The sequence below is a fragment of the Macaca mulatta genome, chromosome 9 (genome assembly GCF_049350105.2).
Source record: "Macaca mulatta isolate MMU2019108-1 chromosome 9, T2T-MMU8v2.0, whole genome shotgun sequence".
NCBI classification, from domain to species: domain Eukaryota; kingdom Metazoa; phylum Chordata; class Mammalia; order Primates; family Cercopithecidae; genus Macaca; species Macaca mulatta.
Window position 1 is genome coordinate 69,708,996 of NC_133414.1, and position 22,988 is coordinate 69,731,983.

A 22,988-nucleotide genomic window follows, 5' to 3' on the forward strand; every position below is an offset into this window, starting at 1 on the left:
TTTCTGAAGGGGGTAGATTGAAACTACAATTTTAACTCTTGATTGAATTGCTACTTCTTTTATCAGGTAAAATGCATTGCAAAAGTGAAGTCTTTTGGCTAGTTCTGCACTGCCAGAGCCTTCCATTATTATCTTTTTCAGAAACATGCTGATGAATAAGGACCTTCACTGCAGCATAATAGTGATGTGAAATAACTGGAGAAGTTGAAAATATTTAACCACTGGGGAATGAATGGTTTAATAATTTATGGTACATCCTTATTATGAGATACTATTCAAGTATTAAGAAAATAAGGCCTGCCTGGCATAGTGGCTCACACCTGTAATCCCAGCACTTTGGAAGACTGAGGTGGGCAGATCACAAGGTCAAGAGTTCAAGACCAGCCTGACCAACATGGTGAAACCCTGTCTCTACTAAAAATACAAAAATTAGCTGGGTGTGGTGGTGCACACTTGTAATCCCAGCTACTTAGGAGGCTGAGGCAGGAGAATCACTTGAACCCAGGAGGCAGAGGTTGCAGTGAGCTGAGATCACACCATTGCATTCCAGCCTGGGTGACAGAGTGAGACTTCATCTCAAAAAAAAAAAAAAAAAAAAATCTATCTGTATTTAGAGATGTGAACAGAGGGCCATGATATATTGTGGGGGGAAAGGAGCAAGATGCAAAATTATATATGTATATGTATGTATACACCTATATATACATATGTATACATACCATAATCTGTTTTTGTTCAGAAGAAAATCATATATGTGTAAATGGACTGCTTAATAATATTAGCTAATATTTATTAAATTTGTATTGTGTGCTAACACTATATCCAATACTTATCATACCTAAATGACCTCATTTAGTTCTCAAAATAACACTATGAGGTAGGTAATTATTTAACCTACTTTACAGCAGAAGAAACAGATTGGAGAGGTCAGGAGGCCTTCTCCAGGCTGCATGGGAGGTTACAGGCAAAAGTTGGACTCTAGTCCAGAAGCCTGCACTTCCATCCACCATGCTCTGTGCACTGCTTATTAACATTTACTTGCTAGAATATAAGGCATCCTAGTATTTAGTTGGGGTCTTAAAAGAAACTCATACTTGAGATGGGTTTTTAACGAGGTGCCTCTCAGATCCCTCCCTCACACCCTGAATTGGCATCCAGGCTGCCAAAGCCCCCTGCGCGCATATCTGTGTACAGGTCATCTCCCCACCCTGACGCCTTCCACCCCATGGTGCTGTTACTTATGGAATTCAGAAGGCAGCTACTGCTTTGTTTTCTGTCTTCCCGATAGCTCTAGGAACCTTGAAGAGTACCTACCTGCTACTTACACATCATCTTGTTCTTAAATCAAATGTGGAGCATAATTGTTATCATACAATTTTAACTGCTAGGGTCACCTAGTTCTACAGTTCAAATTAAACATTAGCTCATATTGCCTCTAGGTTTAAAACTAATGTACCCAGAAGAAATTTACTAAGGGCCAGCAATGTTGAAATAGCTTAAGTGCAAACAGAGGGGTCCTGTGTGCTGGCAATGACAAGGCGATGTTGTCTAAAGTCCCTGTTTGATTCCTCATTTGTCCATCCCTTCCCAGTGGACTTTTCCTCTCTGAACTTTCAAGTCTTGTGCCTAAGCACTTCAGTTCACTCCTTGTTAAATGCCGTTGATTGGCTATGCGTATGTAACATCCCTTGCTTCATTCCAGAAGAGGTCACTTCAGTACTGTTTTAATTCTCTGAAGGGATGATGTTTGACTGGTCATCAGTTAGCAGAACTCAAGCTTTGGAGCACCAGAATGTGTGCCAGAAAAAATTTTTTGAAATGCCTGTATAATGAACTCAGAGAGGGGCTGGTCACCAGAATTGTTAGGTGGGGCTATTGCCTCCTAACTTTTGCTTCCCACAGTCCAAGCTTTGATGCACAAGGTTATGGTTGATTACTTTTTATTGCATTCTAGTGGGAACTGGTTTCTCCACCCATCCTCATTCTCTGTGGTCTCAATTCCCCATTGTTCCTTGGGTCTGAGGATGCAGCTGGATCTGAGAGTGTGAGACACTGTCATTTAGTACATGAACTAAAGATATAATCCTGTTTACTACTTTTTTTGGTCAAAGCAAAAATAATGCAAGAGTTATGTGAACACGATGTTTATTACATGTATAGAACTGAATATGTAGATGTTTATCATCTGGAAGCTTTGGGAAACTGGACTTTGATAATTTCCATGTAATGAATCCATTTCTCAAAAGCATTTTTTTCTAAAACACACACACACACACATTGTTCTCTGTAACCTCCCCAGATAGATACTTTTTAAAGATCTTGCTTGTTAAAATGCCTGCCAGCCTTTTAGAGAAGTTGACAGTTTAGGTGGTTTCTGTTAGCAGAAACACGTGGACTCAAAGCTTTTCCTCTAAAATGAATCTGTTGTGTAACACCACAGCTGGCTCAGAATACAGGTGCGTGCTCCTGCTCTCCCTGAGAAGGTAGAAGGGGAAGAGACCAATCCAGATGAGATGCAGGGGAGGAGGGGACACCCAACAGCAAAGGCACTGTTGCAATCTTAGCCTAAACCATATCTCTGAGACAGAGTTTCTTATTGCCTGCTTGTATCTCTGGGTGACCACAGACCCCCTGCTCTCCAAGGTGAGTTGTGAACTCTGGAGCACTACTGAGATTGGCTGAGAGCTGAAGGAGAGTCCCAAAGGAGCTTCAATTCTGCAGAACTATACAGCCTTCTTTACCTTACCTTGACCAGGTGCTTAGAGTTTGGAAAGTCAGGGGTAAGAATTGAAATTCCTCCAGGTAAGAAGACCCCCCTCTTAGGAAATGGACTCCTCCAATTTTCTCACATGATTATTCAGGCACTTTCGCTTTTCCATATATAGGAGTCGCTCAGGAGCAAGCTGTGGCAAGCTGGAGGGTGGGACACATCCTGAGTTCCATCCGCTCCCTCCCTTCTCAGCAGTCCTCGCCTGTTCTCACGTGCTCACAGGCAGTTAGGCAGAAGTGATCCCCGTGGCTCTGCCAAAGACAAGCCTGTTGAGTTGAAAGAAGAAGAAGAAGAAGAAGAGGAAGAAGAAGAAAAAAACTCAGGCAAAGTCACAGCCTTAAAATTGTTCCCTGGAAGAAGCGTGAGTGGAGAAGTGTGAGAAGATGAATGGACCAGTGGATGGCTTGTGTGACCACTCTCTAAGTGAAGAAGGAGCCTTCATGTTCACATCGGAGTCTGTGGGAGAGGGACACCCAGGTAAGTAGGCTGTCCTGGAATGACTGGAAAACTATCATTCCAAGCCTATACTGAGGGAGTCGCTTACAAATGGTTTTAATTGACACATAATAATTGTGCATATTTATGGGGTACGGTGTGTTGTTTTGATCCATGAATATAACATGTAATGATGAAATTAGGGTAATGGGCATGCCCATTGCCGCAGACATTGACTACTTCTTTGTGGTGAAAACATTCAAAATTCCCTCTTCTAGCCCTTCAGTCACCCTACTGCACAATGGAATGTCAGAGCTCATTCCTCCTATCTGACTGTAACTTCGTACCTGTAGGAGTCACTTTTCCTAGAACTCTTCAGAGCAATGTGTGTGAGTTACCAGAAGGGATCTCTAGAGAAACAGCATGGAGTAGTTTCATAAAACAGTCCCTCCTGATGAAGCCGTGCTGTGGCCCACCACCAGCATGCCAGCACCGTGGGGCCAAGACAGGGAGTAGCAGCTGGCTGGCTAAGAGTATGGCACATGCAAAATGTATGATCAGGTCTTAACTTTTTATATGTATTTTTTTTTTTTGAGCAAAGCTTTAATCTGTTATCAATGGCCAATTTAAGTCAACAGAGAATGTTCCTGAAACAAGACCATGGGTGACTAAGTTTTGCATGTAAAACATGTGCAACTTAGGCATGAAAGCCTGCACCCTGGTCGCTGCAGGGGTAGACCTCTAGGTGCTGGCGACTCAGTGACATTCTCTAAGAGCAGGATAGAAGACCTTCTAAACAGCAAGAAAATTTAGGCATTCATTTTGGTGCCTGAAAAGTAGGTGGACTGTGATGTGGGGAAGTGAGAGAAGCTTCCTTGATGACGGTGAGAACTAGGACCAGAACATTCAGAGCCTCAAGTGTAGGACAGTGGCTCTCAAACTTCAGGGTGCTTCAGAATCCCCCAGAGGGCTTGTTAAGACACAGAGGGCTGCGCCCCACCCTCCAGAGTTTCCGATTCAGTAGGTCTTGGGAGAGGCTCCAGAATTTGCATTTTTGACAAGTTCCCAGGAGATGCTGATGCTCTGGGGTGAGAACCACACTGAGAACCACTGCTCTTGGAGACCCCTGGGGGATAGACGTGCAGACTTCTGTATTTAAGTACCTCTTCAAAATTCATTTGAGTGTTTGCTAACTTATTACGAAGTCTGCCCTTTTCTATCTTCCTTGCTTTTGTTCTTCCTCAAAGATATTGATCTTTCCTACCTTGTAACTTGGCTTTGGACACCTCAGTGCACTACTCCTTCCATATACTTTAGCCAGTAGTTTTTGACGGGTGGTAGTTTTGCCCCACACCCCCCAGGAGCATTTTGTACTGTCTGGAGACAGTTGTGGTTGTCACAACTATAGGAGGTGGGGTAAGGTGCTATTTGCATCTGTTGAGTAGAGGTCAGGCACACTGCTAAGCATCCTGCAGTGCACAGGACAGCCTCTCAACAAAGAATTATCTGGCCCAAAATGTTAATAGTGCAGCTGTTGAAAAACCTTGAATTGAATTGAGTTTTTTATGTGACTTAGCTCAGTTCAATGTAAATAGCCTCTTTCATTGTGCATAACTGTATAAAGTATCTAGGTGTACTGTATTTTCAATCTCAGATACATTCTGATCAGCCCCATGGCTGTGAACCTCATGTATAGCTTAGGAGAAAGATTCACTCCATGCGGAGGAAGTGGGTTTTTTGGCATGCAGTGGCCAGTGGTCCCAAGGATGGCCCATTGTGTGCAGCAGCCGTGTGCTCAGAGGACTGACAATGAACATGCCAGCCAATCAGTTGATTGTTTTGTATACTTAATGACAGCCAATCAGTTTGTCTGATTGTCCCTTGTACTTGCCATTATAATTGTCCAGGTAAATCAGTTTCCATAAAGGCTAGGTGACTTTGTGCTTGTCATTCCATTGCTGAATTCCTCTCTGCTAGAAAGATAAAGTTTTTCTTTTCCGGTTTTCCAAAACAAAACAAAACAAAACAAAACAAAACAAACAAACAAAAAAAAACAGCTATTGGCTATCTTAAGTCTACTAAGTGATATTGATAAAAATTTTGAAAGGCAAAACCAAAAACAACAATTCAGAAGCAACCTCCTTGGCTGTTGTCTTGGTGTGTGGTGCTATCCGGAAGTCCCTGCTGGACTCCAGCTTTGTTCCTCTTCATGTTGGATTTCCCTAGGCAGAGTGGGAGCCTGTGAGCTGTGTCTTTGCACGGGCAGAGACATCCACAATCAATGATCAGTCAACAAGCTTCTAGGAACCCTGATGGGTAGGCGTAAGGTGGCTAGCATGTATTTGTTTTAGGATATTTTATCAGCGGGAGGCCTTCAGTGATAGAGGTATGCAGAGGCGATGTGCTCAGACAAACCTAAAGGTGCTACCAGGGTCTGCAGAAAGAAAGAAAGAAAGAAAGAAAGAAAGAAAGAAAGAAAGAAAGAGAGAGAGAGAGAGAGAGAGAGGGAGGGAGGGAGGGAGGGAGGAAGGAAGGAAGGAAGGAAGGAAGGAAGGAAGGAAGGAAGGAAGGAAGGAAGGAAGGAAGGAAGGAAGGGAAAGAAAGAAAGAAAGAAAGAAAGAAAGAAAGAAAGAAAGAAAAGAAAGAAAGAAAGAAAGGAAGGAAGGAAGGAAGGAAGGAAGGAAGGGAGGAAGGAAGGAAGGAGAAAGAAAGAAAGAAAACACAACCTCAAACGTATGTTTAGCAGTAGTTTCTAAAGGAAAGATTAGGGAGTTAGTGAATATCTTTAATTACAGAATGTAACATCTGCTTTTGAGAGCCAAATTGCTTGATTCTGGATCTGCATTCTTAACAAAAACATATTACTCTATTAAGAGGAGACTGTGGGTATTTTTAACACTGAATGAGCTAGAATATATGTAAGTAGATATCACTTTTATTTCTTAATTTGTAGATATTGACAGTTTGCATAACCCCAAAGTAAGAGTGGATTTTCCTACAAGCACCATTTAGTGCTTTACATTCTAGACCCTGCAGAGTCTTTAAGGCAAATAGTGGAGGAATAAAATCAAATTCCAGCTCATATTGAACCCTTGTCAGTCCCACCTTAATTGAAGAGGTCAAACTCAGCTCTAAGGACACCTGGCTTTCAGGAGGCTGAGTGACCATGTGGGAGGATCTGAGAGCTGCTTATGGAAGTATTCTGCAAACAGCAATGATGTATAGGGGATATCTTGTAGAATTCTTATGGGTGGAGTCATGTACTTGGGTGTGGTGTTTTATATACGGTGCATTGCATCTTGTGGAACCTGCCATGCAATGCAACTGTTTGAGCCGTCTGACTTTACCTCTTGGCAAAGAGGTAAAATTGACTTCTTAACTATTTTTAAGTTCATTTCCAGGACTTTTCTAGATGTTAGAAGTAAAGGGAACATGATGAGGAATGAGAGACTTTTTATTTAGAAGAACGTGTATGTGTTTGTATATGTGTGAGTTGCTTGAGACTCCTAGAAGAGCTGATTTTGACTGGGTGCAGTGGCTAACACCTGTAATCCCAGCACTTTCAGAGGCTGAGGCAGGGGGATCACTTGAGGCCAGGAGTTCAAGACCAGCCTGGCCAACGTGGTGAAATGCCATCTCTACTGAAAATGCAAAACAAATTAGCTGGGCATGGTAGTGCATGCCTGTAATCCTAGCTACTTGGGAGGCTGAGGTGGGAGGATTGCTTGGAACCCAGGAGGTGGAGAGTGCAGTGAACCGAGATCGCACCACTGCACTCCAGCCTGGGTGATAGACCGAGACTCCATTTCAAAAAAAAACAAATGTTGTTTCTTTTTTAGGGCATTCTGTGACTTTATATAATACATGTCATCCAAAATTAGGCAGGAATGGAAAGAAATAAAAATTTCAAAGTGTTTCTAATTTCTTATACTTTAAAAAAGTGTTTTCCCTCTGGTAGATAAGTTGATATGTAAACTGAAAAGATATCTAATTATTTTAACATTTCAATTTGTTATCCCTAATATTTTTGTGATTCTGACCCATATTTGCTCTTGCCCAGATAAGATCTGTGACCAGATCAGTGACGCAGTGCTGGATGCCCACCTCAAGCAAGACCCCAATGCCAAGGTGGCCTGTGGTAAGAAACACCCGATCCCTTCCTGCTGGAGAGCTAAGTGGCTAGACTGAGAAGTTAATCATGGGCATAAGACAAACGAGCCATACTCCTCAGTTCCAAAACCCATGTCCTCTGCTCTGCAGTAGATTTCTCAATTATGAGACCTCGCCTGTGTAATAACAGGGAGGAAAAACATTTCTAACCATGAAACAAATAGATAATTATTTTTAGCAAGAATCTGATGTTAGATGTCATAGCAACCATAAATAGCAGAGGGTTGGACCAGCACATGGCCTTTCTAATGCTTGATCTCATTGGGAACAAGGAGGTCTTTCAAAGTTCTTAGGTGAATCTTCCAGACGCGATGAAATAGCTGGAAACACAGGTAGCTGCCTAGATGGTTGTAAGCTGCGCCCTCATTCTAGGAGCCTCTGTTGGCTGCACAGATACCTGGCTTCTCTTGTTTTCTTTCCTAGTTTGTGGTATGATTTAGGTTTTAAAATAATTAGTGTCCCCCATTTAATAGCAACTGGAAGGCAGCATCTTCATCAATTGTTTTTCAATAAATCAATGGCTTTTCTAAGAGACATTAATGTTAAACTAAAGTACTGAAGCCCTGGCTCCCATCTGCATAATTTATTGTGTCTGAAGACTCATGTAGGCTGAAGATCTTCATCTTTATTTGTGGGATAAGTTGTTTGGTGAGAAAACTTGCCTGGCTTGAAGCCCATGGCACAGTGGCAGAGTCAGGGACTCTGGAGCCTGGAGGGCCCCCAGGGTGATCAGGTCCAGGCTATTCATTTTAGAGACAGGAGCACGGCGCCCCAAGGCCATGGGGTAGAGTTCCGCAGTGTGAAGACCAGAGTCCTGCTCTCCTTACTGTCATTGTCATGTCCTGTCCACTGCACGGACCCATCCTTCTCTCTCTGGTTGCATCCTCACCCCTGTATTGAATACTACAAGGATTCATCCCCCTCTGAGGGTAGATTCTACCCTTATATTTTTGTAAATATCTGGAGAGAAGGTTGGCCTGCTTTGATTTTTTTGGTCTGGATCCCACTCCCTAAAGCCTGCAGTGGAGGTTTAGCAATGTCGGGGATGGGGGGTCACATGTGTGGACTACGTTCTTTATGACAGCTACATACAACCATCATCTCCCTTTAATCCACACAGCAATCTTATAAATAGCTTTATTAAATAGATGAGGGAACAGAGACTTAGAGGGGTTAAATAAGTTGTCCAGGATCACCACTTACAACTGACTCTTTCCAAGACAGCATTGAAAGATGCTCAGTGCTTGGTGCTAGGATTTTTTCTTTTTATTGACATTTCTATTTTCCTTCTGGAATCCATTCCTCATAAGGCCCCTTGTGTGTCTTCTTTGTCCACGCTGTGAGAGGTCTGGGAATATGAGCTTCCCTTTGCTGGCACTTGGCTGCTAACTCTCCCCACTCCCTTTCAGAGACGGTGTGCAAGACCGGCATGGTGCTGCTGTGTGGTGAGATCACTTCAATGGCCATGGTGGATTACCAGCGAGTGGTGAGGGACACCATCAAGCACATCGGCTATGATGACTCGGCCAAGGGTGAGGGCAGGCCTCCGGGTCTGAAATCCCTGTTACTCTCTGCTAATAGAGACCCCGATGCTGAGTCAAACCCTCGCCTTTCAGCCTGATGGGAGTATCAACACTACCAGGAGGAAAACACTCTTACACTCATCTGTCAGGTTTCAGAGGTCAAAGGCTCTGGCATAAGGATGGCCAACAGGTGACTATGCCCAGCAGGCCCAGCACATGCCCATCTGTTGTTGACTGGGCTTGTTTTGGTCCTGCCTTCTGTTGTTGACTGGGCTTGTTTTGGTCCTGCCTTCTTGGCACTGGCAAAGGCTTTGGAGAGAAAGACGCACTGAATAAAGGGGGCTGCCCTTCTTTGGAGACATGCTCCCTGCCAGGTACTGGTGATAGTCTCTTGTGTTTTCCTAATCATTTATGTACTTATGCAGACGAGGAAATGGAGGGCTAGAGGAGTAAACAGTCTGTGTGAGATCACAGGGTAAGCAGCCACTAGGCTCGGGACTCCTGTCTTCCACTAAACATACTTCTAATCATAGACATGGAACAAGATGACTCAGTCCAGAACTGGTGCTGACAGCAGACGAGGCTGGTCCAGGTTAGCACCTGTGCCACATAGTGTAGGGCCACCACCCAGGGAAGGGGCACAGGCCCTAGCAGAGCCTTGAAGCAGATTCTAACATCTGAGGCTGGGCAGGCCAGGCAGCGGTACAGCCTGGGGGGCAGCAGAGGACCCAGAGAGCAAGCACCAGGTGCGGAGGGCCTGTGTGCGATCACATTCTGCAGGAGTTTCAGGGACCCTTTGTCCACACTGGCTTCCTGGGCAGGGCTCTGGTCCCCATTGTTAGAGTCTCCACATTGGTCTCTGGCATTAGATGTTCAGGCAATTCCAATTTTTAAAGAAAAATCCATTTTGGCTCTCTGTTGGCTCTCTCCCTAATTCTCTGAAATCACTGTGAGAGATGTGGTGACCTCACACCATGGTGAAAAGACCCACTTCCAGGTCAACCTGCCTAGATAAACACCTGTAATCAAGAGGCACAGAGAGAAGCATGACTTTAAATGTGTTCATTTCTGCCTGTGACACATAATGGTTGCTTAGGGTGATGTGTGGCATCCTGTGGGTCAGGGTATGTAGAGATGCCAGACCCCCCCCCTTTGTAAGTGAGAGAGCCCACTCATGGTATGATGGTGCAGACTCACAGAGGTTCAGTCCAGCCACGGCCTGGCGCAGCCCAAAGCGCTCATGAGCAATTACTGTTGGTTGAATAGATGACAGTGATTTTGAGACTCAGTGGAAAGAGAAGCAGTAAGAGCCGGTTAGTTCTCCTGGTCGGGGACATGAGGGTATTCACCGAGGAAACACATTGTCCCAGAGCTGCAGCTTCCTGAGGCGTTACCACACGGAGCCTGTTCTACCAAGAAAAGCCAGTTTGTTTATGTACATTTAGACCTTATGCAAGTGCAAAACTTATTCTGCATTAGGTAGGAGGGAAATTTTCCAGGAGGCAATGTTCCCTAGGAAGGAGAAATGAGCGAGAGCCCAGCCATGGCTGAGTTGGGCTCAGCGGGCTGAGGTTCCCTGTGCCCAAGTTTGTCCATTTACCTGTGCTCGATGGACAGGAACAGCCTTAGGTCATGTGCAGTAACAGCTTTAGCAGGGTCTCAGGCCAATGGCTCCTCATTGCTCCTGGCTGTGGTGTTGCTGGCCTCATTGTCCTTTCCAAGCCCTGTACCTCTCCTCTTGGTCCCCTAAGTTCTGTTTTTCCAAATTCCTTGGAGCCCTTGCTTGATTTTTGAGCCCTGGGGAGATTCGTTATTTAGACAGACAGTGATTAGGTAAACTGTGAAATGTTCAGTGCAGAACAGGACAGCCTTTGGCAGTTCTTTAAAGACTGTTCATTGATTTGTGCATTCGAAAACATTCATTAGGAAACACGAAGGTGTAAAGGGCAAAGGTGACCTGATACTCCTAGGGTATATGATGCAACATGAGGTGCCCAGGGGTAAGTTCCTGGCATCATGTGTGATGAACTGCAGGCAGGTCCGGGGACATGCACTGAGGGTGGACATAGGGTTTGGGCATGTGGGGTGGGAGCTGGAGGAAGAACGTTCTAGGCAGGGACCTAGTGGAGATGGAAAAGTATATCATGCTGACGGCTAAACCTGAGTTCATGTTGGCTCAAGGAGTCCTGGGAGCAAGGGCTGTGTCAGACTGAAAAGCTTCAGTTTTATTCCTTGGCAGTAGATCCCCACCTGAAGCTTGTACAGAAACAACAGCTTGGATCTGTGTGTTTTCTCTGTAAGTCCTTTCAGGCTGTGTGGGTAGGAGGATAGATGGGAAAGAACATGGCTGTGAGAGTTTGGAAAGTGAGTGTGTCACTATGCTTGACGTGGTGGGGGCATCCATGTATTCAGCCCCTTATTCTCACAGTCCCTGTGGCTGAGCCCAGCACAACTGTGAGGAGGTGTGCACAGTCTCGGTGCATAGCAGTTTCCTCATGGGGCTCCCAGGGCTGAGCTACTGCTAGTCCAGACTTTCCCAAATCAGTGCCCAGCGTGCCAGGGGTAGCAGGCCTATACCCCGTGCCTCAGCTTTGCAGACGGGAAAGGGCAGGTGGCTTTTCCATTTGCCCCAGACTCTGTGTACCTCTCAGGGTCAGAGGACCCTGGCTCGGGGAGTCTGTCTGTATAGTTCATGTACCCTGTATTTGTTCAGCATGTTTAATAGTTGTGTCAGGCACACAGCTGGGCTTCTGAGTGACAGTGTCAAAAGGGCTCTTGATTTTCTCCTAGTGCAGTGATAGCAAACTGGGTTCTGAGAGGCACCTGGGGTAGAGCCTAAGGGGCAGGGTATGAGTCAGCCACCATCCTCAGCCAGAGGAGCCTTGGCATCACCTTGTTTTAATCTGCAGGTCTCTGTAGGGGGTGTGTGTGTGTGTATGTGTGTGTTAACCAAGTTCTAATTGAGCACAATAAAATACACCACAGAGAATTTTCATTGGCCAAAGAGTTCTACATGAAGGTGCAGGGCCTCTCCCATCCTGGGCCTCAGCTGTGGGCCTAGACAGACCCTGGTTAGTTAGGGACACCCCACCCTGACATCAAATGGCATGTCGGGAACGGAGCCATCCATCGGGAAGCTCATGGCCCCCTCCATCTGACCTGTGCCCCACTTGGGCTCACTTTGCTTCCACCTAGGCTTTGACTTCAAGACTTGCAACGTGCTGGTGGCTTTGGAGCAGCAATCCCCGGATATTGCCCAGTGCGTCCATCTGGACAGAAACGAGGAAGATGTCGGGGCAGGAGATCAGGTAGCTCGGCACTGCATGTGGGAGCTGTGTGTTGAGCTGGCTGGGAAAGTTCATGAGCAGTGAGTTAACCATACTGAGGGGTGGGTAACACAGGAATCACTCTCATCCTAGCACAAGAGCCGGGAATGAGTTGGGTACCTCAGCTTCACGGCCATGCTGTGGATGGCTGTGGTTGCTAACACTGGGTTTGGGCTTGTCTCCCCCTCCTAGAGTGTTGGGGGTCAGGGATGACATCCCTCCCCTGCACGTGCCAGTGGAAAGCTCCATGGAGGAGGCACCCAATCAACGTGGACACACCAGGCAGATTTCGGGCTTGGAGAGAGCCGCTGTCCTCTTGGTCTAGGGTGGGCGCCGCTCAGCCTGCTCTCTCACCACAGGGTTTGATGTTCGGCTACGCCACCGACGAGACAGAGGAGTGCATGCCCCTCACCATCATCCTTGCCCACAAGCTCAACGCCCGGATGGCGGACCTCAGGCGCTCCGGCCTCCTCCCCTGGCTGCGGCCTGACTCTAAGACTCAGGTGAGCAGCTGAATGACCCCGGGAGATCCGTAGACAGAAGCTTTAACACCCCCAAATCCTCTTGATTCTGTCATTTTTAAGATCAAAATATTCAGTCTAGGCATCAAAAAATGGTCAGTTTTGAAAAGAACTATTTATGTGAAAAATCTTCAGCTAGAGATGCTTCTCACATTCTATTATAAAAAGTTTCAAAAATACAGAAAAATGGAAAGGATAGTTTTGGGTTTTTTTGTTTGTTTGTTTGCTCATTAGCAAACATTGACTAATGAGTCCCCAAATCCTGCCACAAACATACTTCTTAACTGGCTTCCATATTTCCAGGCCTCTTTGTTCTGAACAGGCTGTCTGTGCTGTGTCTGTGCTGTGTCTGTGCCGTCTGTCTCATCATAGCCCTTTTTCTTATCTTTGTTTCTCATGAAAAGGCTTTACCTCTGTTGTTTCCAGCTCCAACCCCATGGGCCCTGACCTCTCGTCTCTCTGCAGTGTTGAAATCAACCGGAGGCCTATATTTGAAGGCTGGGGTGATGCAAGTGTTAGCAGAGACACAGGCCTCCTAGCACTTCACTCCTGTATCCCCTCCCTGCTTAACCCCAATGACCCCTCTTGTGATTCCCAAGTTCCCAGCACTTCGTCCTGCACAACCTCTCTCCCTGTGTCCATGCTCATGGACACCATTCTCACATACTCAGCTCCCACATCTCCCGTCTGTGGGTTTCTCTGGTCACCCTCCAAGCAGATGGGCCCTGAGAGCCTGCTGTGTGCAGCACCCTGCCACCTCCTGCCTGCCCTTCCCCAATCCTGTTCAGTGCCATCTCTCTCCACCTACCCATGTCCCCAGTTTGCCCCAGTTTGCCCCATCAAGCACTCCTCTCACTCCAGTCCAGCCTTCCCCAGGGCTTCTATCATCCCAGCCAGGCCAGGATCAGTGCCCTACCCTCCCAAAGGTTCTCCCTGCTTGGAAATTCCAGTTAATTCCCTTTAGGCTTCATTTTTAACTTCCTAACATCTGTTCAGTGTTTTCTACAACTTTTGGCTTCCTACAAGGGGACAGGGGAAATCCACTTGTTATTCTGGCATTCAGAACCTTTTATGGTCTTCCAACTTTACCTGCCTCTGCCTGCCCCACCCCATCTTTGCTTCATTGACATCATTTCGCTCATGGTCCCCTTGTTTCTTAGGGCTTTGCTTTACCTGAACTCCCTCTCTGGTCCTCACCTGTCCTTGAGTGGCCAGCAAAGTTCTACCTCCTCTGGGATGCCATCCCTGGCCACTAGCAGACAGCGCCTTCTCTTGTCCTGCACTTGGAATCTGGCAGCCATGGTGCTGTAGCTCAGCGTGCTGTGTGTGGCTCCACGTACAACTCCAGCTGTACAGAGATGGAGTTCCTTCTTGCGCAAGTGTCAGGCCATGCACAGGGTAGAGGTTGCATACTGGCTGTACTCGGGCAGGGAAGCGTGCTTATGCCTAAAGGAAACCTTTCCTTGGGACTTCCTGTGTTATCCACATGACCCCCCCAAGGGGGGATGGGAACCATCAGCATTCATTGGGTGTTCTTGGAGGTCGTGGGTTAGGAGAGCTAAAGCGTGTAGACTGTGATGGCACCTAAAGAAAGGGGCCCATGATGTCGGCCTGCCTGTCCTGTCCTGGACTAGAATGGTGCTGCAACATAGAAGCAGGGTGAAGATTCACAGAAGGGGAAATCTTAGAACAGGGAGGGGAGGCAGCCAATGGCGCTGACTGTTTTTCTCTTCGTTGTGCAAGAGAGAGGAACAGAGGGACCACCTACTGGACCTGCTGAAGCAGGTTCATTGTGCTTAGATATGAAATAGAGGGTTTCTAGGTTTACGGGTCAGCAAGGAAGGGAGGGTAGGATGGGCTCTTTTAGGGCTTCCCTTCCTTTGAAGAATTGTCTTGAAAATGCCAATACGGATACCAGAGTCAGCCTCACTCCCCTGCCACAGGCAGGACCACAGACCAGCTCCAGTTGCAGGGGGTGCAGGCTTGCTGTGGGGCTCCAGGAGGCCCCTCGCCTGCTGGCCTCCAAACAGCCTGGCTTGCTCGACTCACTCCCTCCATGAGAGAGGCCCTGGGCCAGGCACGGCTTGTCTAGGTCCCCTGCTCTGCACCCTGTTTGTGAAGCAGTGTCTTTATCCAGCCGGAGTGCTGGCTGTGAGCAGGATGGGTCCTTCCACCTGAACAAATCCCTGCTGCTGATAGTGAGGCCTGGGTGGCAGTGCAGATGGCTATTTTTGTACCTGATCAGAGCTGTGTTTTCCATGGTGTGTTTTTCCCCATATCTTGCTGACGTGATGAGATAAGCGCTGTGCTCAGGGCCCTTTGCTCTGCCACCCTGTTCTGCAGTTCTGCAAGGCCACTGCGTGGAGTCTACCGGGTGGGGGTGGAGTCACCCAGGGGAACAGTGGAGACGGCCTGAGCACCCTCCCCAGCTGTGCGCCTTTTCCTGAGGCTCCACGCAGCAGACCCAGTCCTAGAGTCTGTCACAGACAGTGCCTGTCTTCCCGGGAGTGTCCTACCCCAGATTCCAGCCCCTCTCCCAGGACCCTATGTGTGCACAGCCTGGCATTTGAGGGCTGCTCTCAGCTCACGAGATCTGTGTGCGTCGGGCCATCTCATGCAGATCTCACGTGGCCAGGGCTCTTTCTTCTGCTTCTTCTGGACCTTCCCTGTTGCTCCTTAGACCAGGCAGAACACAGAGTAGGAGTTTGTTACAGATCCAGGGTTTGATGGATACCTGAGTAGCCTTGGGAAGGTAGAGAGCTTGCTGCAGGCACAGTCCCAGGGAGCCACTGTTTGCTGCCCCATGGTTCTGTCCAGGCCCTGGGATGGGAGCAGTCCCATGCCCACTGGCCAGTGTTCCTCCCAGGGTCCTCTGGCAGAGCTGCACCCCTGCAGACACCACATGTTCCTAAGATCCTCTGAGTCCTGCTCTTGTGGGTCCATGCTGCTTTCAGCAGTATTGGGCCTGTGGCCAGCACAGGGTCTTCAGCAGCAACCAACCTTCTTCTTGGAAGAGCCCTGTCTACCAGCCTGTGCAGCTCCAGGTCAGGTCCCAACTCTTCCAGCTGTGTGATCTTGACCAACACATTTACATTTTGGATCCCTGGCTTTCTTATCTGCATCATTGGCAGGAGGAGAGATACCTCCTGGGCTATAGAGGGTCAAGAAAGGGCTTTGGCCATGGGGACATTTGCTGGCACCTGGAAACGTCTGAGACAGAAGAGGGGTCATAAGTTGAGAGGAAACTCAAGTCTCCAAGCAGTGCTAATTGTGGTCCCATGTGGGAATAACTGGGCCTTACACCCAGTCCCCCCACAGCACCAGGCAATTTTTTGAATGTAAGAATGTGTCAGATTAACTCCCCCAACACCCTTTGAAGACAGGAGGCCCCACTTGGCTTCTGGGAGCCCTGCCCACCTCCTCCTGGGTGTCTGTGCCTGGCCACCATGTGCCATTCGCTCGGTCTCAGCCTCACAGTGTCTCCCCCACCCTTCTGATGGACAGGTGACAGTTCAGTACATGCAGGACAATGGCGCAGTCATCCCCGTGCGCATCCACACCATCGTCATCTCCGTGCAGCACAACGAAGACATCACGCTGGAGGAGATGCGCAGGGCCCTGAAGGAGCAGGTCATCAGGGCCGTCGTGCCGGCCAAGTACCTGGACAAAGACACCATCTACCACCTGCAGCCCAGTGGGCGGTTTGTCATTGGAGGTCCCCAGGTGCATCCTTGTCTCTGAACGAAGCCCTGGTTTGTCTTTGTTACTGGGGTTGCTTATGTCTCAGAGCAGGAAAACCGCAAGTTAGCTTGGAGTGGGTCAGCTGGCTCTGACCATGGACTAAATGTAAAGTTGGTGAATTTTAGGCTCTGTACATTTAGTGCGGTCTCTGGGGAGGTCTGCTATGTGTCTGACAGTGTGTGGGAAATTGGGGGCATATCCCTAGGATTCCTCCACTTAGCACTGCCGGGCCCTCCCACTCCTGCCATCTCAAGTGACCACGACCTTACCCATGGCCGCTGCACCTTGCCCTGCTCTGGTGCACATTCCCCGCTGCAGCATTTGCACATGGCCAGCTGTTCCCAGGTGGCTGTTTCCAGATCTTCACCACAGGCTGCCTCTGGCTGTTGTGGGCGCCCGGGTGTGGCAGGGTGTTTTAGACAGGGCGCCACTGGCCCACTGCAAGTGTGAGGAGTGGAGGTTGCAGAGCACCGCTGCCAGGCTGCTGCCCACTGCCTGGGCCCTCAGCTTGCGTGCTTTGCCACAGAGCTGAGCCCCATCCTGGGTTCCAGGAGCAAGTGGAATGTAGAAATACAGGGTAGAAGGAGGTAACACTTAATTGTTTTTTCTTGCAGGACTTCTCAAAGCCTAGACATACTAGTGTGAACTGTGGATCTCTAAAAGCGGGGGTAGAGTAGGCAGACTTCCCCAAATCATATAACATAGAACTCCCACCCTTTTAAAGGCATGACTATTGACTGATGTTGCCCAGAGCACACTTGGGAAGTGGACAACATGGCATTTGCTAGGTGGCACCAGCCAGGGTTGTATTTTTGACAGTGCAATTCCTGCCTGCAGTTGGATCTCTGCATTGTGATGGACTCAGTAACAAAGGCATTAGGGAGTGGCTGTGACCCCAGAGAACCCCTGGCCCACCTTCTGCCCTTTCTAATGAAGCTTTGGCAGGTTACCTGATTTCAGTATGTGGGCAGTGACTGAGCTGGGAGTGGGGTCCAGAGTTTTGGGCAAAGGAGTCTTACGAAAATGTCTGTGGGCAGCCCCAGGACATCGTTCCTGAGTTGCAGTTCAGCTGCCATCAGAGTTCTTCAGCCCCCTCTAGCATCTAGGGGCTGGCTCTGCTTCTTATCTTGATTTCTCTCCCTCCGCAGGGGGATGCGGGTGTCACTGGCCGTAAGATTATTGTGGACACCTATGGTGGCTGGGGGGCTCATGGTGGTGGGGCCTTCTCTGGGAAGGACTACACCAAGGTGGACCGCTCAGCTGCATACGCTGCCCGCTGGGTGGCCAAGTCTCTGGTGAAGGCAGGGCTCTGCCGGAGAGTGCTCGTCCAGGTAAGCCCCTCCACCCACCACCGTCCTGTTGCAGCGGAAGACCCCTGCCCAGCTCTGCCCTGAGTAAGGGGATGTTGGCCCGGTGGGAAAGCCGCACGCTTTGCCCAAGGTTGTGATTGTGTGATTGTGTTGGGCACTGTGGCCAGGGCTCTGAAAACCTGGGGGAGGGAAAACTAAAATCTTCAGGGAGAGGGGCACGTAGAATAACTGTCCTCGGTGAAGGTAGCAGGCAAATTGCAGGGGAGCATGCTGGGCAAGAGACGTGTGGTCCCCGCTGGTCCCCTCAGAAGAAGGGCAAAGCTGCTGAGAGGGGCAGGGCCCACACAGAGGCTTCAGTCCCTGACGCTGCGCCTTGCTGGAAGGTTTCCTATGCCATTGGTGTGGCCGAGCCGCTGTCCATTTCCATCTTCACCTACGGAACCTCTCAGAAGACAGAGCAAGAGCTGCTGGATGTGGTGCGTAAGAACTTCGACCTCCGGCCGGGTGTCATTGTCAGGTAAAGTGCCATGCTCCGCTATTACACAGGACCTTGCTCCCTCCTTGCCCAGTTGCTCACCTCACCTGAAAGGGAGGCAGAAAGGAGGATGTTTCTGCCTCTCAGAAGTGGGAGGGTCTGTGAGCTCCTGGTACAGCACACTGCATCCTCAGGGCAGAAAGCCTGGCTGTCAGGTTGAAGGAGGCCGCCCCAGGTTCCTGCTGACCCAGTCAACACCAACTCCGGTGGGGCCATCTCTGAGCAGCTGGGAGGCAGGCGGGGATCTTAGGAAAATAATTATTAATATAAGGCCAAATGGCTCAAATGGCTGGGAATCGAGTCAGCAAGTCTATTCCCTGTTTCCAGAGGTTGGTGGTGTCAACACTGGCCTGGGCCAGGTAAGTGGAGTGGGAGGAGAAAGGCATCCGAAGGCTGGAGTTAGGTCCTGGTCCGTGAACCTCTGAGCATCCGTGGGGCTATAAAACGAGACCGTGGTATGGCACAGATAGGATGTGTGTGTGCAACCGCTGGGGGGAGGTGTAGTGCCATGTGAGGAGGGCTGTGCTACAGTTCATTGCTCCCTCCTGTCCTTGAAATGGAGAAAGAAACCCTGCTCCTGTTCCATCTTCCAATGCCCTTCCCTTCTGCTGGACATACAGGGATTTGGACTTGAAGAAGCCCATCTACCAGAAGACAGCATGCTACGGCCATTTCGGAAGAAGCGAGTTCCCATGGGAGGTTCCCAAGAAGCTTGTGTTTTAGAGCCAGGGGAGCTGGGCCTGGTCTCACCCTGGAGGCGCCTGGTGGCCATGCTCCTCTTCCCCAGAGCCCTGGCTGCTGATCGCCTTCCCCACCCACCAACCCTCGGGGCAAAGCCAGGTTCCTCTCATTTAGCCTGTTCTGTCATCATCATGGCCGGCTGGAGGCAGGGCCTTCCTGGTGCTGGAGGCTGGCTCTTGATGTGAGGATGGGCATGGTGTTCTGCCGCTCCGTCAGACTGGGGCAATGTTAATTTAGTGGAAAAGGCACCCCGTCAAGAGTGAATTCCCTCACTCGCCTCCCCCAACAGCTGGACCCTGACCAGCTCTCCCTCTCTCCCCTTGTCTGTGCCAGGTGAGGTCAGCACATCTCACAGACCTCAGGGCTCCTTGTGGACCTGGGCTCCTGGGCCTCCCTTTCACAGGCAGCCAGCGCCCTGAGCCAGGGTCTCCAGAAAGCCCCTTCCAGGCCAGGCATGTGGCAGGGGTTAGAGCAGGACTAATGTCTCCTAAGCACCTGTAGTGTGCGAGGGACCCAGCTAATGACTGGGTCATTTTTTCTTCACTGCAACATGATGAGGTAGTACCTTTTATTATCCCATTTATAGATGGGGGAAAGCAAAACACAGAGAGGCTGGATAACTTCCACAGGGTCCCATAGCCACGTGTTTAGGCCTAGATGTGTAACTAGGAGCTTTGACTCAGGAGCCTGTAACACACCCCCTCCCCTATTGTTGTCACATGCCAGTAACAGGCTTGAACAATGACAAAGCAGATTCAGAAATGAGGCCATGGACTCTGTCCTGAAGGCCCAAGGTTACTGGAAATGAGGGGATTAACCCACCAGCTCTTGTTCAGCCCTGGGCAATTGTCTGAAAAATGAAGACGGAACCATAGGGCTATTTTGTATGCTTCATGTGTCCCAGAAGATGGCTGAGGGTAAGCTGGATACCTGGACCATCAGCATGGGCTGGAGTTTGGGATTAACCAGCAGCTCTAGAATCCCAGCCCCCTGACCTCTCAGAGACATGCAGAGATTGGGTTTTTGGACTTCTGGGGTAAGTGGTCTGAGTGCAGTCCAGTCCTATCTGGGCTTCCTGTAGCAGAAGCAGCAACTTGTCCTAGCACAGATGGCCAGCCCTTTATACAGAGGCCCTCAGGTCTTTCTTTTTCCCTGGTCCCTTGTATCTTCTGCAGGCTGAGTGCATTTGGAGGGAGGGAGGGGCCCTTCGGATGCCCCATCCAGGGAGGCTGGTCCTAAGGCCTCACGTTAAATAGGCGGGGCTTGCCTTCTGGTGTTGGACAAGCTTCTGAGATGTCACGAGGAGATTCTGCCTTTGCCAGGTGACTCTCTGGGGAGCAGGTCTGCTCCCAAGGGGCCTGAGCAGTCCTTGGCCCGCTAGGGTCTTGGAACTCACCTGCCTTTCCATCCATGGCCAGCAGTACCTGCCCCACCTGCCCCACTTGTCCTTAGCCTGGACCTCTGATAGCAGCATCTCTACCTTCTCCCCAGCTCCCAGGACCACAGGCTCAGGCAGGGGCTTCCATGGGCCCCAGGGGAACAGTGGGGACTCAGCCTCTCTCTAGGGTGCATGGTGCTGGTTCAGGCTGGGAGAGGCAGCCCAGGAAGTCTCATCTGGGGAGCAGGCAGCCTGCATCTGGGCCTTGGCTTGGAACACAAAGACCCTGGCTTTCATTTTCTCTCAGATGAACGGAAATTAAGGCAACAAAAGAAGCCCGGCTCCTGGTCACCTAGGAAGCCTCAAATTCCTTCCCGTTGAGGGAGGGAGAGGTTTGCAGGTGACCGAGTTCCTCTAACTTGTATCATACTCGACATGAAAATTCAGAATTTTATACTTTCCCTGCCCTCTAGAGAAATAAGATATTTTTTGTCAATTTGTTTGTTTGAAACTAAAGCCTTTATTTGTTAATAGTTCCTGCTAAAACAGCGAATAAAAACTCAAGGAGCAACTACCCTATGTTTAGTTTTTCTCTGCAAAACCCCAGAGACATGATACCTGCTCTGTGTAGCATTCCCTGGTTGCCCATCCCCACCAACAGAGGGAGTTAGTATCCTCCCCTCGGGGTCACCCCATCCTGTCCACATGGAGCAGATGTCTCATGGACTAGGTTTTTCTTGTTACTAGCAGCTGTGTTAAGCCACACCACTGCTGTGTTCATTCCTCACCACATCTCACCAGGGTTGATATTCTTAGGAAGCCCATTTTTACATGCAGGGCCCTGAGGCCCAAAAAGGGTTAAGACCAAGGGCAGTGGCCACCTCTGGCTCCCCCTGAATTCTGTGTGCTCTCCTTATGCATTGCTGCCCTTAGGCTGCCTATGCCTTATTCTGTGCCCTTCCTGCATGGTGTCTCTGTGAGGCTGGCTTGAAGGCATGCTCAGGCCATGTCTGGAGTGTGGATAAGTGACTGAACTTGAACAAAGTGAGGGAGTGGAGGGGCTTCTGCAGAGAGAAGAGCCAAACTTTTAAGTGGGTGCACATCTCCCTTCACTCATGTTCAGTTGTGAAGAGAACAAGCAAATGGTTCTTTTTCATTAGAAGATCATCCCTGCCATGGCCCCTGGTGATATGGTTCTTGGGGTTTGATCAGAGCAGGAGGAAGATGGGTCCTGCAGGCTGTGTGGACAGGACTCAGCTCTGAGGAATGTCCTGGTGCAGCCTGAGGCAAAGCCTGTGTGGCTCACGTGCGGACAAGGCTGATCTGGGGTGCCAGGAAGACCCAGAACATGGCAGGGAGGGGAGAGGAAGATGAGGCCAAAGGGCCTCATAGTCCTGTTTGAGACAGAACCTATACCCCGAGAAGACACTAGGTGGGCAATACAATGAAACATGACACATTACAGAGAAAAGCATGTTTCTCAAGTGCATACAAACAGACACACTTACGAAACACACTGGAATACTTGCCTGGGGTAGGGGGAGGACTCTAGGTATAACATGCAAAATAATTAGTAAAAGCAAGAAAGAACCAACTTTTGAGCCACAAAGCCAAGTGTCACAGTGTTAGGGAAATGTGGAAGGAGCAAAGGAGGTTGGCAGGGAGCAGCCAGTGGAGTTTGAGGAAACTCAGGAGGGCAAGGTCCCTGGAAGTCAGGTGAAGACTGTTTCTAAAGCAGGGGAGCCACCAACTATGCAAAATGGTTTTGATGGGTTGCATGATGGGAGACCCAGGACTGTCCAGTGAATTCAGCCTCATGGAGGTTGATGATGTGGGAAATATGTAAATATGACTCCGTCTCTCACCCCAATCATCCTCCCCGGGCCATCTTGTGACATTCAGAGTGCGTGCTGGGCTGCACTGACCTACATGTCTACGCAGTGCCCGCCCCTGCCCTCATCCTGGACTCTGCTCCCCCGCCACACACATTCCGGACTCCCTGGCTCTTTAGCTTCCCCTGACAGGCCAAGCTCGTTCCTGCTCAGGGTCTTTGCACCTGTCATTCGTCATGGGTGTGGGTGTCGTTCTGCCATGGGTGTGGGGTGTGCTGCAGGCTTCAGATGAAATTTCTGTGTTTCCAAAAAGCCCCTTCCTTGATAGCCTCTCTTTCTACTCCATTCCATTTTTAGTTTCTTGTTCAGTGTTTAACATGATGTTCCTTGGAGCCTTTCACTTGAATCCTTCCACACCCATTCACTCTCCCTTCCACACCCATTCACTCTCCCTCCCACACCCATTCACTCTCCCTTCCACACCCATTCACTCTCCCTCCCACACCCATTCACTCTCCCTTCCACACCCATTCACTCTCCCTTCCACACCCATTCACTCTCCCACACCCATTCACTCTCCCTTGCTTCTCCACATGGGGGTCCTCCGAATCCCTGCAGTCTCCGCTGACAAGCCACCCTCCACGATGCTCCCAGTCTCCCAGGAAGATGCTCCCAAGCACCATCCATAAATCACACCCAACGCCGT

At 49.3% G+C, this 22,988-nt stretch overlaps 2 protein-coding genes across 4 annotated transcripts in view; one reads left to right on the forward strand and one right to left on the reverse strand.

Moving 5' to 3' along the window:
• PLAC9 (placenta associated 9) overlaps positions 1-22,988 on the reverse strand; it is a 316,145-nt gene that overhangs the window by 162,841 nt on the left and 130,316 nt on the right. The gene's annotated exons all lie outside the window — the stretch shown is intronic.
• MAT1A (methionine adenosyltransferase 1A) lies at positions 2,446-21,024 on the forward strand. Of its 3 annotated transcripts, none has more exons than XM_015147144.3 (10): positions 2,446-2,802; positions 2,886-3,247; positions 7,266-7,343; positions 8,785-8,907; positions 12,094-12,206; positions 12,584-12,727; positions 16,250-16,468; positions 17,635-17,817; positions 18,180-18,313; positions 18,952-21,024. In XM_015147144.3, exons 2-10 carry the CDS (start codon positions 3,154-3,156, stop codon positions 19,052-19,054), a joined length of 1,191 nt encoding a protein of 396 aa, XP_015002630.1. In that variant the 5' UTR covers positions 2,446-2,802; positions 2,886-3,153; the 3' UTR covers positions 19,055-21,024. The 3 variants fall into 3 exon arrangements, with proteins under 3 accessions (XP_015002630.1, XP_015002631.1, XP_077802590.1); XM_015147145.3 differs by having other exon boundaries at positions 2,453-2,780; XM_077946464.1 differs by having other exon boundaries at positions 2,482-2,643.